The sequence below is a fragment of the Monodelphis domestica genome, chromosome 1 (genome assembly GCF_027887165.1).
Source record: "Monodelphis domestica isolate mMonDom1 chromosome 1, mMonDom1.pri, whole genome shotgun sequence".
NCBI classification, from domain to species: Eukaryota; Metazoa; Chordata; class Mammalia; order Didelphimorphia; family Didelphidae; genus Monodelphis; species Monodelphis domestica.
The window spans coordinates 650,309,888-650,329,476 of record NC_077227.1 but is presented as its reverse complement, the minus strand read 5'-3'; the positions used below and the strand labels follow the sequence as shown (position 1 = coordinate 650,329,476).

The window sequence follows — 19,589 nt, the reverse complement described above, 5'->3', positions numbered from 1 at the left end:
AAATAAAGGGTACATATGGAGGAGTTTGTATTGGCCAGGAAAAAGGCTACCTTTTCAGGTGAAATTGATAAAGGAAGAACTACTGGGTGAGCACATAGCTGATCAATGTGAGATTTAGAGGAGAGAAAAGGGACTTTTCAGTTTAATAGGCTAAGATGGACTTTTTGGGAAATATATTTTTATTGAGGTGGGTGAATTCTTGAGAATAATTTCAATTTTTATCCATATTTTTGAAAGTGAAGAAGCTTAAAAATAATTTCTAGAAGCAGTTGTAACTGTCAAAAAACTGTCAAAAGAATGACAAAAGGCATTACTAAAATAAAAGCATTTCTATTTCATTTCTCTTTAGATAAATATTTCATATTAGAAATTTAAGCTTCTTACTGACCCAGATTTTGTAAGGCTGTTTCTTTTCACCACGAGTGAAAAAATAAAATACAAATAAAAAGTTGATGTGGCCATTATTGTGAATTAGCCTTTTAAGAAAATTGACTAAACCTAATTTTTCCAACTCTAGGTGGAGCTCTTTGTTTTTTTGTATGTTGTTACCTTGTTAAACTAAATGCTTTGTTTTCAAAGCTAGCTATTTTTGGATGCTTCTGTGTAACATCTTTCACAAGCTTTTCTCTTACTGCAATTTCCAATGACTAATTTTCTCTTTGTCATGGAGCTATGTATAATGATACAGAGCACAGAAAAAAATGTCATATTGACTCTATAATGGACCCAAGGAACTGAAATCTTGGGCATTGTGAAATCTAACTTAAATCTGTTTCTATAGCAACAGGATAGACTATTGTTATGACACTGTGTGATGCAGTTTCCATGGGGTTTAAAAAATGGAAAACGTTATTTATCACTTTTATTTCCTATAATACTCACTCCTGAAAAAAGGATCCATGGAGCTGTGATATTCTTCTTTGACTGGTTTTATTTTATGAATAAGAGCAAAAGATAAAACTCTTTCAGATATTATTAGCTATTGCCATAGCAACTGATTTAGCACTGTTCTCCCCTTGGTGCACAAGGGGGTGCTAGTTTTGTGTCTTTTTATGGTTACAGACAAGACGCTGCAGGTTCTGTTTTTTCTCCCTCCCCTATCAGCTTAGTTCCTCTGCCTCCCTCTCTACCCCGCCCATCAGTCGGGATTACAGCTGGAGAAAAGAATCCTGGACCAGGTGTAATATTTGGGGTCATTTAAGAATAGGCTATTTCGACGAGATAAAACCTATAGAGCGTCATGCACAGCCACATTTCTGCAGGTCCTTTTGCTGAACTCATGCTCAGCCATATTCCTTCTGGTGGGGAGGGGGTTGCTGCACACTCCTTCCAATAACATGGGGAAAACAGCCTGGCAAGGCTACACCCCAGTCTTGGATTTCTGTGTGGAAGTACAAAGGCGAGAATTCTTCCAATTAAAAAATGACTCCAACTAAGTGTATTTTCTAAGGTTGCAAAGAGAAGAGAGGGCACCTAGCCTCCGATGCTCTGTGTCCCCTTTAAAGTCAGTCATACCATGACTTCATCAGGAGTGTCATTTGCCTGGAACCTTCTCTGAAACCAACTCTCACATTGCAATCACTAGAGGGCACACTTGGTGATATTTTCTTACTTTAAAACAAAACAACATCCACCCCCTATCCCACCCCCACATACCAAAACTAATTTCTTCACTAAAATTTTGGCGTATTAGATTTAAGGACAATTACCTGAAACTTAAAAATAAAAAAGTAACATTAGGACATTCTCCTACTTAATGTACTGGATAATAGCCATTCATCATTCACAAAATATTAATTTTCTATTTCATGTAAGGGATAGTACTAAACACTGTGTGACAAGCTCCACTCTGAAGAGTCTCTGGGGGAGCTAACTGCTGAGATAAGACCTATATGGTCACAAAAAAAAACAAGACAAAGCCAAGGACTAGTTCAGTAAATGTCAGACAAGGAAATGAAGTTAGTTTGGCAAGTGCTGTTTTTGGTGAAACCATGTTGACTCTATCATCATTTCTTGGGTGTTTAATAATGATCCAAAGACATAGCATATTTTAGATATTTTGGTAGGATTTTAAGTAGCAATTACTAACTTACAGTTTACAGACTCCACTTTTCCTTTCTTTGGAGATATCTATATTTCACCAGAGCTGGGGCACTACTTAATGCTCCATAGTCTTTGAAAGCTTAAATAGATTACTCATCTACATCCTTTAGTTCTTTCATTAATCTGAAATATGGTTCATCTTGATCTGTTGATTTAAACTAACCAAAAGCACTTAGCTCCTCTTCTTGCTTATCTTGAATTTCTTTTCTCTCTGAGCTATTTTTCCCCCCTGACTTTTTCTAGGCCAAAGATCATTCCAATTGTAAGAGAAAATACAAGCAGAAATAATTATTCAGCTGTTCTTTGTCACTCCTTATTATTCACCTTTAAGTACTATTTTTTTTTTACCTTTCTTTGATCTTTTTGCCTGTATAAATTAGTTACTATCACATCTACGGCCACAACAAGAACAGACCAAAAACCCCTCCATACCCTTAGTCCTTAGCATTCCTTGTCAGCCTATAGATCACTAGAGTTTGGAGTTAGAAAGTTGTGACGTTAAAACCTTTTAAAAATTTATGAATGAGAGGGCAGCTGGGTGGCTCATTGGATTGAGCGTCAGGTCCAGAGATGGGAGGTCCTAGGTTCAAATTTGACCTCAGACACTTCCCAGCTGTGTGACCCTGGGCAAGTCATTTAACCCCCATTGCCCAGCCCTTACTGCTTTTCTGTTTTAGAACCAATACACAGTATTGATTCCAAGATGAAAGGTAAGGTTTTTTTTTTTTAAGTATGAACTGTATGACTGGGCAAATCCTTTAACCTTTCTCAATCTCAGTGCCCTCCTTTGTGAAATAGTGATAATAATAGCACTTGACAGGATTGTGTGAGGATGCACATAAACACACATTTTTTTTTACATACACATATATTTTTAGTCTGAGTCTCTTTCCTGAGTTCCAGTTCCCCATTACCAACTGATTATTGGACATCTGGGTGGGTATCCCATAGCTATCTCATATTCAACTTGTCCAAAATAAAACTTGTTATCTCCCCTATAAATGCACTTCTTTCCCAGACTTCCCTATTTCTATTGAGAAAGCTACTATCCTGGTCACTCAGGCTCTCAACTTCAATGCCACCTTCAACTCCTCACTGTGCCAGGCATAGGCAGTTATCCAATCTTATCATTTGTACCTCAAAGACATTTTTCTCATCCATCTCCTCTCTATTCATAAAGCAACTACCCTAATTTTGGCCCTCATAACTTCTCCTTAACTATTGCAATATCTCCTTAATTAGTTTCTCACTATCCAATCTTTTTCCATTTCAGTAAATCATCCAAAAAGCCACCAAAATGGGTTCCCTCAAGTACAGGTTTGACCATGGCATTTGCCATTTAGCCCATTTCAGGGCTCCCTATTTTCTTCAGGATTAAATATAATTTTCTCTGTTTGACATATAAAACCCTTTGTAACCTGGCCTCAACCTTCTACCTTTTTAGACTTATTGAACTTAGTGAACACTAAAATCCTATTAAACTAGCCTTCTTATTGTTCCATCTTCTACTTCTTTATCGTTACACTAGCAGCCCTCATGCTTTGGAGTGCCCTTTGTCCTCTCCTCTTCCCCTTAGAATCCCTAGTTTCCTTCAAGATCCAGCCCTTTTTCATGAAACCTTTCTTCAATAGTGTCCCCTTAGCACTGATTTCCTTCTTAAAGTATCTTGTACCTATTTAGTTTTTGTATACATACACGTGCATGTACACAGTTCTATTTTGTATATTGTACATGTATGTATTTATGTGTTATCTCCTTTACTTAAATTATAAATATCTTGAAGGTAGGGACCTTTTCATTTTCATATTTGTATTTTTAGCACCTATCATAGTACCTAGCATGCAATAACTGATGGTCAAAAGTGATTGATCATAGCTGACATTTACATACACTATTTCATTTGAGTTTTAGAATAACCTTATGAACTGACAACTCTTACGTATTATTTATCCCCATTTTACAGATGAGGAAATTCAGATGCCAAGAGGTTCAGTGACTTGTAGATGTCAAAAGTAGAATATGAATCTAGATCTTCCTATGTTGCCTGTCATTCAATGATGCCTCTTGCTGTCTGCATAGACTGCCCCAGTCTCTCTTTGGCTTTAGGGAGTTACACCAAGCTCACTTTTGTGATTTTTGCCTCATTCTTAGGATAAACATATTCACTGCAGTGAAATCTTTGGACTAACCCCAACATGGCATTCTGATTGCCTTTTTAACTTATGGTCTGTACCACAGTTAATTAATTATCCCCCCCCACCCCCCGAGTGTGTTCTTTTCCTTTGGGCTTATCAATTGATTTTAATTATTGTGTCTCTGTTATGGGAAGGGACATTTCAAATGAAAAATTTTAGGAGCTGGTTTTCCTAAAGTGGATATCTTTTTGTGTTTAGGAGTCCTTTTGTGTTGTGTGAATTCCCATGTAAGTCTTGAGTTTTAAGCAAGCTATTGCTACAGAGAATATTGGAATATAAATAACGATTGTTCTTAAGGTAGGGTCAGTTATTGTTACATTCTCGAGGGCACCTTTTTACTAATTTCTTTTTTTTTCTTGGGTGTCCTTTTCAAGAGTTCATTAGTATATAAGACTCAGAAAATGGAGAGCTGGGCTCTAGTGGACATTGACTTTAGTATCCTTTTTGCATTAATTATCTTGCTCATTGAACAAAACATATTCAGTACTACGCTAGGTTCTGGAGAATATGAAGATTAACTGCAGCATGATCTTTGGTCCTTATAGAGCTTATAGTCTAGTAGAAAGGCGATGTGACATATATAATGATGGTAATAAAATAATATACAAATGTGTAAGAAGCAGAAATAAAATTCTGCATGACATCTGAGGTAATAGTTATTACATGGCAGTGGGATCAGAGAAGATTAATTGGTATTTGAACTGGGCTTTTTGAGTATAAAGAGATAAAGGCTATCTGCTACAGTGTCAGCAGAATTAGCTTTAGAGTCAGAGAATCTGGGTTTGAATCCTTACTCTGCTACTTAACTGGCAATGTGACCTTGGATAAGTTACTTCTCCCTGGGCCTTAGTTGCCTTATATCTAAGGTAACTTCTGGCTATAAATCTAAATTTGTAGATTGGAGAATAAAGAGGACACTATCTAGGGAGAACATGACAAAAAGTATAGAGGGAAGAAAGTACACATGTTCTAACTTGCCAGCATCCCTTCTGAAATTAATTCTTAAACCTGGACAGAATATTCCAGATATAGTCTGACCATGGCTAAGAACAACAGGACTATCTATCATGTACTACTCCTCATACAAGATTGCATTGACTTCTTTTTATTGTCTTTGTCATACTGTTGACTCATAGTGAGCTTTCAGCACATTAAAATCCCCAAGGTCTTTTTTTACAAGAAAAGAACATGTCCTTTTATTTTGCACTTCTGGCAAAAATTGATTTTTTTGGACTTATGTGGTGAATTTATTCTATCATTAAATGTGATCTTACTGACTTTAGCCATCCGTACCAGTTATTGAGGTAATTTTGTATTCCACAAAGTCAAGGTTGTTTTGATTCCCAATATTGTTATCCAAAGTAGTAGCTATCTTGGTTAGCTTTGTATCATAAAAAAACCGATAAACATGTCATCTATCCTGACTCTAAGTCATCAAGAAAAATATTGAACAGGGTAGGACCAATGACAGAGCCCTCTAACATTCCACTAGAGCTCTCCCTGAAGGTCAACACTGAACCATTTTTCATCACTTTGAGTCTTTTTTGGGTCCAGTCTCTGAACTACTTGTGAAGCAGTTTTAATTATCAAAATGTCACCCACATTATCTCTATTTTGTCCATATTTATTATGTGATACATAACATTACTTATATTTACAAAATATGTCTTATGTTTATAAAGTATATTTGTTATACTTTACTATTATTTATAATATGTATTATATGCAACTTAGTATTTATGTGTAAAGGGATACAAAGATAAAAACAAAACAGTTCATGTCATATAATCTCAGATTCTCAGAGTTGGAAAGGTTGCCAGAAGTAATCTAGTCTAATCTGAAACTAAACGTTAATGCTCTTCATGTTATCTCTGCTACTTAAGTATCTTCAATGATCAGGGGTTCATTACACTTCATTCAGAACATTTGACTTTGACACAACTCAAATTCTTAGGAAGTTTTCCAATGATTTGTTTGTGTATTAGTTAACCATTTTTAATGATACAATTGTCTATCCATTCTCCAACTATGGGTATCTACTTTGTTTTCATTTTTTGACTACAACAAAAAGTGTCATTCTGCACATTTTTATGTATAATACTGCTTTTTCTTTCCATAAATTCTTAAATATGTGCCTAGCATTATGCTCTCTTGGCAATGAATTATGTTTTCTCAATATGTGACCAAAGTATTTAAAATTCATCCTTAGTATTTGACTTTCCGGTGAATAGCCTGAATTAATTTCTTTAAGTATTGACAGATTTGATCTTCTTGCTATCCCAGAGAATCTCAAAAGTCTTCTCTAGCACCATGATTCTATAGCACTCAGCTTTCCTTATACCCCAACTCTCAAAGCCATATATTGCTATTGGAAAAACCATAGTTTTAACAATATGGACCTTTTCAGTAAGATGATCACTGCTTTTTAGTATTCTGTGCAGATTTGCCACATTTTCCTTCAAAGGAGAAAGCATCTTTTAATTTCATGGTTGCAGATGCCAGCTACAATGATCTTTGATCCCAAGAATATAAAATCTGACATTGTTTCCATTTCATCTTCTCTTTGCTAGGAAATGATGGGACCAGTTGCCAAGATCTTAGTGTCTTTTTATGATAACCTTTGAGCCAACTTTTGCACTCCTACTCTCATCAAGAGGTTTCTTAATTCTTCTTCACTTTCTGGTGTTATCATTGTCTTTATATTTGTAAGTGCTATATACTAATATATAATAATTATTATTATATATTATATATATAATTATAAATAATAAAAGTAATTAATGCTGAATTATTTGGTGATTAATGATTGTATTGAGGAAAAAGAAAACATTACCTCTTTAACACTTACTTTAAATTTATTCTTGAATTGTGTAACTAAAATTGTTGACAGTGGTAAATTTAGCTTTTTCTTTTTCTTTAATAAGCTGTTTGAAAAGCATTTTTTCAAAATCATTTTTCAAATGGATGTGATAAATGATATGTCAAAATTGATCAGCTTTCATTCCATCAGCATTTTCTTTTGGGAACACTGTGTGTTGAGTTGTAGTCAATATTAGAAAAAATGAAACTTTAGTAACTGGAAATGAAATATATATTAAATGCACATTTTTATGAGTTAAATTATTTTTAGGCCATAAAACATATCCTAATCATATCTTCTATAAACATCTATCCACCAGGTCACATTATAACAATATTTGATATTCAGCTAGAATTCTATACAAAATATATTTTGATATATTATTAGCCATAATAATTGAGAGCCATAACCGTCATATTTTAGAAGAAAAGTTTACCCATAACAATGTTTATCAATAAGATCACATTATACCAATATTTGATACTTGTCTAGAATTCCATACAAAATATATTTTTGATATAGAGCCACAACCATGAATGTCATCACCTGTCTTCTTTGTTGCCAACAGAGGAATATGCTGTCCTTTATTTTCCCAACCACCAAATTGTCCAATGAATGGTTTGTGAATCATTTGCATTTAGTGAGTAGACAGGAGTTTGGAAGTCCCTATGGGAACCTGCTGGGACAAAAAAAGGGCTACCAAAGAGTGAATGTGAAGTTGCTGAGTGTGATTCATTACTTTTATGAGCAAGAAATTGAGTTTATCGTTTTAGAGTTGTAATATTTTTAAATTGTGTATCCCACAAATTGAGGGAATAGCAGTTAACATACACTTGAGTTTTTTTAAATAAATATTTAAACGGTGTACTAAAAACTTTCAAACTTTACAAGTCATTAAAATGACTAGCTTATATATCTGACCACGCAATTCATATGCTATCTCTTTTAAAATTTTTAGTTAAAACATTTTAACATTCATATTCAAAGTTTTGAATTTCTAAAATTTCCCTCCTTTACACTTCACCCATTGAGAAGGTAAGCAATATGATAGCCATTTTACAGGTGAACTCATACAAAACATTTATATATTAACCATTTTGCAAAAACAAGGCAAGAAAAAAAAAGTAAAAATCAGTGTTTTAATTCACACTCAGAGTTCATCAATTCTCACTGAAAGTAGAAAGCATTTTTCATTTCAACTCCTTTGGAATTGTCTTGGATCACTGTATTGATCAGAGTAGCTACATCTTTCACAGTCGGTCATCCTTATAATACTGTCATTACCATTATACATGGTATACATCTCCTGGTTTTGTGCATTTTACTTCATATAAGTATTTGCAGTTCATATAAGTATTTGCAGTTTTTCTGAAACCACCCCAATTATCATTTTTATAGCACAATAGTATTTTATCATAATCATATACCACAACTTTTCAGCCATTCTCCTATTGATGGGCATTCCCTCAATTTCCAATTTTTTGGCTTCACACAAAAGAGCTATTACAAATATTTTTGTACATTTACATCCTTTTAATTTTTCTTGGATATCTTTGAGTGCAGACCCAATAGTGATATTGCTGGGTCAAAGGTGCAATTCTATAACTCGTGCATCATTCCAAATTATCTTGCAGGCAGTTCATAATCCCACCTTGAGTACATCAATGTACCTACTTTTCTATATCCCTTCCAGTATTTATCATTTTCTTTTTTTTTTAAATATATTTTATTTGATCATTTCCAAGCATTATTCGTTAAAGATCATTTTATTTTCCTCCCCCCAACCCCCCATAGCCGGCGCGTAAGTCCACTGGGCATTAGATGTTTTCTTGATTTGAACCCATTGCTTTGTTGATAGTATTTGCATTAGAGTGTTCATTTAGAGTCTATCCTCTGTCATGTCCCCTCAACCTCTGTATTCAGGCAGTTGCTTTTTCTCGGTGTTTCCACTCCCATAGTTTATCCTTTGCTTATGAATGGTGTTTTTTTTCTCCTGGATCCCTGCAAGTTGTTCAGGGACATTACACCACTACTAATGGAGAAGTCCATTACGTTCGATTATACCACAGTGTATTAGTCTCTGTGTACAATGTTCTCCTGGTTCTGCTCCTCTCGCTCTGCATCACTTCCTGGAGGTTGTTCCAGTCTCCATGGAACTTCTCCACTTTATTATTCCTTTTAGCACAATAGTACTCCATCACCAACATATACCACAGTTTGTTCAGCCATTCCCCAATTGATGGGCATCCCCTCGTTTTCCAGTTTTGGGCCACCACAAAGAGCGCAGCTATGAATATTTTTGTACAAGTCTTTGTGTCCATTATCTCTTTGGGGTACAGACCCAGCAGTGCTATGGCTGGGTCAAAGGGTAGATATTCTTTTGTTGCCCTTTGGGCATAGTTCCAAATTGCCCTCCAGAATGGTTGGATCAGTTCACAACTCCACCAGCAATGAATTAATGTCCCTGCTTTGCCACATCCCCTCCAGCATTCATTACTTTCCTTTGCTGTTATGTTAGCCAATCTGCTAGGTGTGAGGTGATACCTCAGAGTTGTTTTGATTTGTATCTCTCTGATTATAAGAGATGTAGAACTCTTCTTCATGTGCTTGTTAATAGTTTTGATTTCTTTATCTGAGAACTGCCTATCCATGTCCCTTGCCCATTTATCAATTGGAGAATGGCTTGATTTTTTGTACAATTGATTTAGCTCATTATAAATATGAGTAATTAAACCTTTGTCAGAGGTTTCTATGAAGATTTTTTCCCAATTTGTTGTTTCCCTTCTGATTTTAGTTATATTGGTTTTGTTTGTACAAAAGCTTTTTAGTTTGATGTAGTCAAAATTATTTATTTTACATTTTGTGATTCTTTCTATATCTTGCTTGGTTTTAAAGCCTTTCCCCTCCCAAAGGTCTGACATGTATACTATTCTGTGTTTACCCAATTTACTTATGGTTTCCTTCTTTATGTTTAAGTCACTCACCCATTTTGAATTTATCTTGGTGTAGGGTGTGAGGTGTTGATCTATTCCTAGTCTCTCCCACACTGTCTTCCAATTTTCCCAGCAGTTTTTATCGAATAGTGGATTTTTGTCCCAAAAGCTGGGATCTTTGGGTTTATCGTATACTGTCTTGCTGAGGTCGCTTTCCCCCAGTCTATTCCACTGATCTTCCTTTCTGTTTCTTAGCCAGTACCAAATTGTTTTGATGACTGCTGCTTTGTAATATAGTTTTAGGTCAGGGACTGCAAGGCCCCCATCATATGTGTTTTTTTTTTCATTATTTCCCTGGATATCCTTGATCTTTTGTTCTCCCAAATGAACTTTGTTATGGTTTTTTCTAAATCAGTGAAGAAGTATTTTGGTAGTTCAATGGGTATGGCACTAAATAGATAAATAAGTTTGGGTAGGATGGTCATTTTTATTATATTGGCTCGTCCTATCCATGAGCAGTTAATGTTTTTCCATTTGTTCAAGTCTAGTTTTAGTTGTGTGGCGAGTGTTTTGTAGTTGTGTTCATATAGTTCCTGTGTTTGTCTTGGGAGGTAGATTCCTAGGTATTTTATTTTGTCTAAGGTGATTTTGAATGGGATTTCTCTTTCTAGTTTTTGCTGCTGAGCTGTGTTGGAGATATATAGAAAGGCTGATGACTTATGTGGGTTTATTTTGTATCCTGCAACTTTGCTAAAGTTGTTGATTATTTCAATTAGCTTTTTGGTTGAATCTCTAGGATTCTTTAAGTAGACCATCATGTCATCCGCAAAGAGTAATAACTTGGTCTCCTCCTTGCCTATTTTGATGCCTTCAATTCCTTTATCTTCTCTAATTGCTACTGCTAGTGTTTCTAGTACAATGTCAAATAGTAGAGGTGATAATGGGCATCCTTGTTTCACTCCAGATCTTATTGGGAATGCATCTAGTTTATCCCCATTGCAGATGATATTAGCTGTTGGTTTTAGATATATACTGTTTATTATTTTTAGGAATGACCCTTCTATTCCTATGCTTTCTAGTGTTTTTAATAGGAATGGGTGTTGTATTTTATCAAAGGCTTTTTCTGCATCTATTGAGATAATCATGTGGTTCTTGCTAGTTTGCTTGTTGATGTGGTCAATTATGTGGATGGTTTTCCTAATGTTGAACCAGCCCTGCATCCCTGGTATAAATCCTACTTGATCATGGTGGATGACCCTTCTGATCACTTGCTGGAGTCTTTTTGCTAGTATCCTATTTAAGATTTTTGCATCTATATTCATTAGGGAGATTGGCCTATAGTTTTCTTTCTCTGTTTTTGACCTGCCTGGTTTTGGAATCAGTACCATGTTTGTGTCGTAAAAGGAGTTTGGTAGAACTCCCTCTTTGCTTATTATGTCAAATAGTTTGTATAGTATTGGGATTAACTGTTCTCTGAATGTTTGATAGAATTCACAGGTGAATCCATCAGGCCCTGGGGATTTTTTCTTAGGAAGCTCTTTGATGGCTTGATGGATTTCAATTTCTGATATGGGATTATTTAAGAATTCTATTTCCTCTTCTGTTAGTCTAGGCAGTTTGTATTTTTGTATATATTCATCCATTTCTCCTAAATTGGTGTATTTATTGCCATATAATTGGGCAAAGTAATTTCTAATGATTGCCTTAATTTCCTCCTCATTGGAGGTGCTGTCCCCCTTTTCATCTTTGATGCTGTGAATTTGCTTTTCTTCCTTCCTTTTTTTAATTAGATTGACCAATACTTTGTCTATTTTGTTTGTTTTTTCAAAGTACCAGCTTCTTGTCTTATTTATTAAATCAATAGTTCTATCACTTTCGATTTTATTAATTTCTCCCTTAATTTTTAGGATTTCTAATTTGGTTTTCTGCTGGGGGTTTTTAATTTGATCGCTTTCGAGTTTTTTCAATTGCATTTCCAATTGATTGATCTCTGCTCTCCCTTGTTTGTTAATATGAGCTTTCAGGGATATGAATTTGCCTCTGATTACCGCTTTGGCTGCATCCCAAAAGGTTTGAAAGGATGTTTCGCCATTGTCATTTTCCTCGATGAAATTATTAATTGTTTCTATGATTTCTTCTTTAACTAAACGGTTTTGGAGTATCATATTGTTTAATTTCCAATTGGTTTTAGATTTGGTTTTCCATGTACCATTACTAATCATTATTTTTATTGCCTTGTGATCTGAGAAGGCTGCATTCATTATTTCTGCTTTTTTGCATTTGTGTGCTATGTTTCTGTGACCTAATGTATGGTCAATTTTTGTGAATGTGCCATGTGGTGCTGAGAAGAAGGTGTATTCCTTTTTATCCCTATTTATTTTTCTCCATATGTCTATTAATTCTAATTTTTCTAAGATTTCATTCACTTCTTTTACCTCTTTCTTATTTATTTTTTGATTTGATTTATCTAAATTTGATAATGGTTGGTTTAAGTCTCCCACTAGTATGGTTTTATTGTCTATTTCTTCCTTCAATTCTCCTAGTTTCTCCATTAGAAATTTGGGTGCTATATTATTTGGTGCATACATGTTGATTAGTGATATTTCCTCGTTGTCTAGAGTCCCTTTTAACAAAATATAATTACCTTCCCTATCCCTTTTGATCAGGTCTATTTTTGCATTGGCTTTATCAGATATCATGATGACCACTCCTGCCTTCTTTCTATCAGTTGAGGCCCAGAAGGTCTTACTCCATCCTTTAATTCTGACCTTGTGGGTGTCAACCCGCCTCATGTGTGTTTCTTGAAGACAACATATGGTAGGGTTTTGGATTCTAATCCATTCAGCTATTCGTCTACGTTTTATGGGTGAGTTCATCCCATTCACGTTCAAAGTTATGATTGTCATTTGTGGACTCCCTGGCATTTTGATAGGCTTCCCTAATTCTAACCTTTTCTTCTTCGGCTCTACCTTTTAGTCCAGTGATTTACTTTGAATCAGTCCCCCTTGTCCCCTTCCTTGATGTTTCCCTTTTTAGTCCCTCCCTTTTTCTTCCCTCCCCCTCCCCCCTCTCTTTCCCTCCCTTTTTGTTCTCCCTCTCTCCCTCCCCCCCTTGGTTTTCCCTTCTCCTTACCCTTGTTGGGTAAGATAGAATTCAAGATCCCAATGGATCTGGATGTTTTTCCCTCTCAGAGTTGATTTCCCTGAGCTTGAGGTTTAAGTAAACCCCCCCCCTCTTCCTCTCCTTCTTATAGGAGTTTTCTTCCCCTCCCCTTCCCATGTGAACCTTTGTGTGAGAACCATTATTCTATTTGGTCTTTCTTTACCCCCTATTTATACATTACATTTTCCCCACATGTTAGTATACATAGATTGATATAAATGTGGTCCTTATAGAAGAGAGTTTGAGTAAAAGAAGAAGATAACATTTTTCCCCTTTCCTTAATATTTACCTTTTCAGGTATTCCTTGCTCTTTGATTTTCGGTATCAAACTTTCCACAGAGCTCTGGTCTTTTCTTTGCAAAAAGTTGGAAGTCTTCTATTTTGTTGAATGCCCATACTTTCCCTTGGAAGTATATAGTCAGTTTTGCTGGGTAGCTGATTCTTGGTTGGAGACCCAGCTCTCTTGCCTTTCTGAAGATCATGTTCCATGCCTTACGATCATTCAGCGTAGAACTTGCAAGGTCTTGTGTGACCCTGATTGGCATTCCTTTATATCTAAATTGTCTTTTTCTGGCTTCCTGTAGGATTTTTTCTTTTGTTTGATAGCTTTGGAATTTGGCAATTACATTCCTGGGAGTTGTCTTTTGGGGGTTTAGTGTAGAAGGTGTTCTGTGAGCTCTGTCAGTGGCTGTATTGCCCCCTTGTTCTAGAATCTCTGGGCAATTTTCTTTGATTATATCTTGTATCACCATGTCCAGTTTGGTGTTTATTTCTGGCTTTTCTGGGAGTCCAATTATTCTTAAATTCTCTCTTCTCCCTCTATTTTCCAGATCTATCACCTTGTCGGTGAGATATTTTATGTTCTCTTCTAATTTCTTGGTGTTTTGGCTTTGCTTTATTAGTTCTTGCTTTAAAGCCTGGTTTTCTTTTACAGTTTGGTCAAACTGGTTTTGTAGATGCGTGAATTTCTTTTGCATTATTTCCCACTTTTCCTCCCAGAGGGCTTCCATCTTTTTGGTCATTTCTGATTCAAATTCTTTATGGGTTTGTGGAGAGTTTCTATTTCCTTTGGAAGATTTTGGAGAATTTTCTTGTATATCTTCTTCTATCTGCTCTGTATTTTGTATTTTGGCTCCATAGAATGTGTCCAAAGTCGCCCCTTTCTTCTTATTTTTCTTGGTATTTTGGGGCTTCTGTGCTTCTGTGGAGTTTGCCATCTCTGAATGTGGAGGATTAGCTTTTCTTATCTCTGTCTGGTGTTCAGAGGCTTTAGTCCTGGGCAGATGTTGGTTCTATGAGCTTTCCCTGGGTTAAACTGAATATGCCTCACTGGAACTGGAATGGAAGGGTCGGACCACGAGGCCACATTCTCCCCCCGGCTCGCTTTCCGGAAGTTGCCTTCAGAATCGCTGGCCGTGAGGCTGTTTTGTAGGCCTGCGGGGGGGATGGGCTGTAGCTTCCCCAAGCTCCGAGGGCAAGGACTTTCACTGAGACTTGGATAGCAGGATCCAGCCCGAGAGGCTGTCTTGCCCGCCCTGAGGGTTACTGTTGTTTCGACCAGCTCTCTGCAGCGGGAGCCCCAGGCAGTAACTTTCACTGGGACTCAGGTAGAAGGCCCTGAGGGTTGTTGTTCCGAGGACCCTGCTCTCTGAGCCGGGCCGGGCCTTGGACTCTGCGCTCCTACCCCTTAGGTCCGAGTGATCTCGGGTTCTGGCTTTTGAGGGGAGCTGTACCTTTTGAACCGGGTCCAGGTCCAGGAGGAGGGTTCCCAGGGTCTGTGCTGTTGATTGTTTTGAATTTCGGTGCCTTAGGAGCTTATAGTTTGAGATCGGTCGGGAAGGGTTTTCCGGAGATCTGAACTTTAGCTTTCTCTAAGCCGCCATCTTAACCGGAAGTCCCCCATTTTCTTTTTTTTTATCCTTGAAGCCAATATGATAGGTAAGAAGTGGTGCCTCAGAGTTGTTTTAATTTGTATTTCTCTAATTATTAGTGATTTAGAGTATTCATTCATATGACTATTGACAGTTTTGATTTCTTCTTTGGAAAACTGCTTGTTTATATCCTTTGACCATTTATCAAATGGGGAATGGCTCTTATTTTTATAATTTGGCTTAGTTCCCTATATATTTAATGAGACCTTTGTTAGAGAAACTTGCTGCAAATTTCCTCCATCCCCACAATTTCCTGCTTTTCTTTGAATTTTGGTTGCATTGGTTTTGTTTGTACAAAAATTTTCAACATCATATAATAAAAACTATCCATTTTACCTCTTGTGATTCTCTCCATCTCCATCTTTGTTGTAATATATGAAAATGTTAATGATTTATCTGTATTTATTTCAAAAACTATTTGGTTATAAACTTTTCCCTTATCCATTGATGTAGCAAGCAAAAATTTCCATGGTCTCCTAATTTGCTTATGATATCATCCTTTATGTCTAGATTGTGGCCCCATTTTGACCTTATCTTGACATATAATGTGAAATGTTGGTTTGCCTACTTTCTGCCAGATCCTTTGCTATTTTTACCAAGTTTTTGTCATATAATGAATTCTTGTCTCAAAAGTTTGAATCTTTGAGTTTATCAAATATTAGATTTACTGTGGTCACTTAGTATTGTATGTTTCATATCTAAACTATTCTACTGATCAACCATTCTGTTTCTTAGCTAATACTTGATTGTTTTGATGATTATCACTTTGTAACATAGTTTGAAATTTGGTACTGCTAGGCAAATCTCCTTCACTTTTTTCCCTCATTAATTCCTTTAATATTTTTGACCTTTTGTTCTTGCAGATGAATTTTGTTATTTTTTTCTAGCTCTATGAAATAGTTCTATGGTTGTTTGATTGCTATGGCATTGAATAAGTAAATTAATTTAGGCCATAATTGTCATTTTTATTATATTAGCTCAGCCTACTCATGAGCAATTTGTAGTTTTCCAATTCTCCATATAAATATGCCTTTGTGTCAATAGTGTTTTATGATTGTATTCACATAGTTCTTGGCTGTGTCTTTGCAAATAGACTCCCAAATATGTTATACTGTCTGCAGTTATTTGAAATGGAATTTCTCTATCTCTTCCTGTTGGTTTTTGTTGTAATATATGAAAATGTTAATGATTTATCTGGATTTATTTCATATCCTGCAAATTTGCTAACATTATTCATTGTTTTGCCTAGTTTTTTAATTGATTCTCTAGTGTTCTCTGAGTACCATTATATCATCTTCAAAGAGTGATAAGTTTTGTTTCCTTGTTGCCTATTCTTATTCCTTCAACTTTCTTTTAATCCCCTAAGCTTATCATTTTTTTTTATTTTTTTGACTTTTTTTTTTTTAAATATATTTTATTTGATCATTTCCAAGCATTATTCGTTAAAGACATAGATCATTTTCTTTTCCTCCCCCCCACCCCCCATAGCCGACGCGTAAGTCCACTGGGCATTAGATGTTTTCTTGATTTGAACCCATTGCTTTGTTGATAGTATTTGCATTAGAGTGTTCATTTAAAGTCTATCCTCTGTCATGTCCCCTCAACCTCTGTATTCAGGCAGTTGCTTTTTCTCGGTGTTTCCACTCCCATAGTTTATCCTTTGCTTATGAATGGTGTTTTTTTTCTCCTGGATCCCTGAAAGTTGTTCAGGGACATTACACTGCCCCTAATGGAGAAGTCCATTACGTTCGATTATACCACAGTGTATTAGTCTCTGTGTACAATGTTCTCCTGGTTCTGCTCCTCTCGCTCTGCATCACTTCCTGGAGGTTGTTCCAGTCTCCATGGAACTTCTCCACTTTATTATTCCTTTGAGCACAATAGTATTCCATCACCAACATATACCACAATTTGTTCAGCCATTCCCCAATTGATGGGCATCCCCTCGTTTTCCAGTTTTGGGCCACCACAAAGAGCGCAGCTATGAATATTTTTGTACAAGTCTTTGTGTCCATTATCTCTTTGGGGTACAGACCCAGCAGTGCTATGGCTGGGTCAAAGGGTAGATATTCTTTTGTCGCCCTTTGGGCATAGTTCCAAATTGCCCTCCAGAATGGTTGGATCAGTTCACAACTCCACCAGCAATGAATTAATGTCCCTACTTTGCCACATCCCCTCCAGCATTCATTACTTTCCTTTGCTGTTATGTTAGCCAATCTGCTAGGTGTGAGGTGATACCTCAGAGTTGTTTTGATTTGCATCTCTCTGATTATAAGAGATGTAGAACACTTCTTCATGTGCTTGTTAATAGTTTTGATTTCTTTATCTGAGAACTGCCTATCCATGTCCCTTGCCCATTTATCAATTGGAGAATGGCTTGATTTTTTGTACAATTGATTTAGCTCATTATAAATATGAGTAATTAAACCTTTGTCAGAGGTTTCTATGAAGATTTTTTCCCAATTTGTTGTTTCCCTTCTGATTTTAGTTATATTGGTTTTGTTTGTACAAAAGCTTTTTAGTTTGATGTAGTCAAAATTATTTATTTTACATTTTGTGATTCTTTCTATATCTTGCTTGGTTTTAAAGCCTTTCCCCTCCCAAAGGTCTGACATGTATACTATTCTGTGTTTACCCAATTTACTTATGGTTTCCTTCTTTATGTTTAAGTCACTCACCCATTTTGAATTTATCTTGGTGTAGGGTGTGAGGTGTTGATCTATTCCTAGTCTCTCCCACACTGTCTTCCAATTTTCCCAGCAGTTTTTATCGAATAGTGGATTTTTGTCCCAAAAGCTGGGATCTTTGGGTTTATCGTATACTGTCTTGCTGAGGTCGTTTTCCCCCAGTCTATTCCACTGATCTTCCTTTCTGTTTCTTAGCCAGTACCAAATTGTTTTGATGACTGCTGCTTTGTAATATAGTTTGAGGTCTGGGACTGCAAGGCCCCCATCATATGTGTTTTTTTTCATTATTTCCCTGGATATCCTTGATCTTTTGTTCTTCCAAATGAACTTTGTTATGGTTTTTTCTAAATCAGTGAAGAAGTATTTTGGTAGTTCAATGGGTATGGCACTAAATAGATAAATAAGTTTGGGTAGGATGGTCATTTTTATTATATTGGCTCGTCCTATCCATGAGCAGTTAATGTTTTTCCAATTGTTCAAGTCTAGTTTTAGTTGTGTGGCGAGTGTTTTGTAGTTGTGTTCATATAGTTCCTGTGTTTGTCTTGGGAGATAGATTCCTAGGTATTTTATTTTGTCTAAGGTGATTTTGAATGGGATTTCTCTTTCTAGTTCTTGCTGCTGAGCTGTGTTGGAGATATATAGAAAAGCTGATGATTTATGTGGGTTTATTTTGTATCCTGCAACTTTGCTAAAGTTGTTGATTATTTCAATTAGCTTTTTGGTTGAATCTCTAGGATTCTTTAAGTAGACCATCATGTCATCCGCAAAGAGTGATAACTTGGTCTCCTCCTTGCCTATTCTGATGCCTTCAATTTCTTTATCTTCTCTAATTGCTACTGCTAGTGTTTCTAGTACAATGTCAAATAGTAGAGGTGATAATGGGCATCCTTGTTTCACTCCTGATCTTATTGGGAATGCATCTAGTTTATCCCCATTGCAGATGATATTAGCTGTTGGTTTTAGATATATACTGTTTATTATTTTTAGGAATGACCCTTCTATTCCTATGCTTTCTAGTGTTTTTAATAGGAATGGGTGTTGTATTTTATCAAAGGCTTTTTCTGCATCTATTGAGATAATCATGTGGTTCTTGCTAGTTTGCTTGTTGATGTGGTCAATTATGTGGATGGTTTTCCTAATGTTGAACCAGCCCTGCATCCCTGGTATGAATCCTACTTGATCATGGTGAATGATCCTTCTGATCACTTGCTGGAGTCTTTTTGCTAGTATCCTATTTAAGATTTTTGCATCTATATTCATTAGGGAGATTGGTCTATAGTTTTCTTTCTCTGTTTTTGACCTGCCTGGTTTTGGAATCAGTACCATGTTTGTGTCGTAAAAGGAGTTTGGTAGAACTCCCTCTTTGCTTATTATGTCAAATAGTTTGTATAGTATTGGGGTTAACTGTTCTCTGAATGTTTGATAGAATTCACAGGTGAATCCATCAGGCCCTGGGGATTTTTTCTTAGGAAGTTCTTTGATGGCTTGATGGATTTCAATTTCTGATATGGGATTATTTAAGAATTCTATTTCCTCTTCTGTTAGTCTAGGCAGTTTGTATTTTTGTATATATTCATCCATTTCTCCTAAATTGGTGTATTTATTGCCATATAATTGGGCAAAGTAATTTCTAATGATTGCCTTAATTTCCTCCTCATTGGAGGTGCTGTCCCCCTTTTCATCTTTAATGCTGTGAATTTGCTTTTCTTCCTTCCTTT

The 19,589-nt window shown here is 36.0% G+C and overlaps 1 protein-coding gene across 5 annotated transcripts in view; it reads left to right on the top strand.

The window, feature by feature from the left end:
• The window catches only part of ACYP2 (acylphosphatase 2), a 217,501-nt gene that overhangs the window by 44,497 nt on the left and 153,415 nt on the right, over positions 1–19,589 (top strand). Inside the window, exon 5 of one of the 5 annotated variants that reach the window (XM_056814019.1) lies at positions 6,869–6,991. The exons of the other annotated variants lie outside the window; for them this stretch is intronic. Within the exon in view, the coding sequence (XP_056669997.1) occupies positions 6,869–6,875 (7 nt within the window). The 3' untranslated portion in view covers positions 6,876–6,991. Of the gene's footprint in view, positions 1–6,868; positions 6,992–19,589 lie in introns of those variants that run through there. 5 annotated transcript variants of the gene reach the window in all.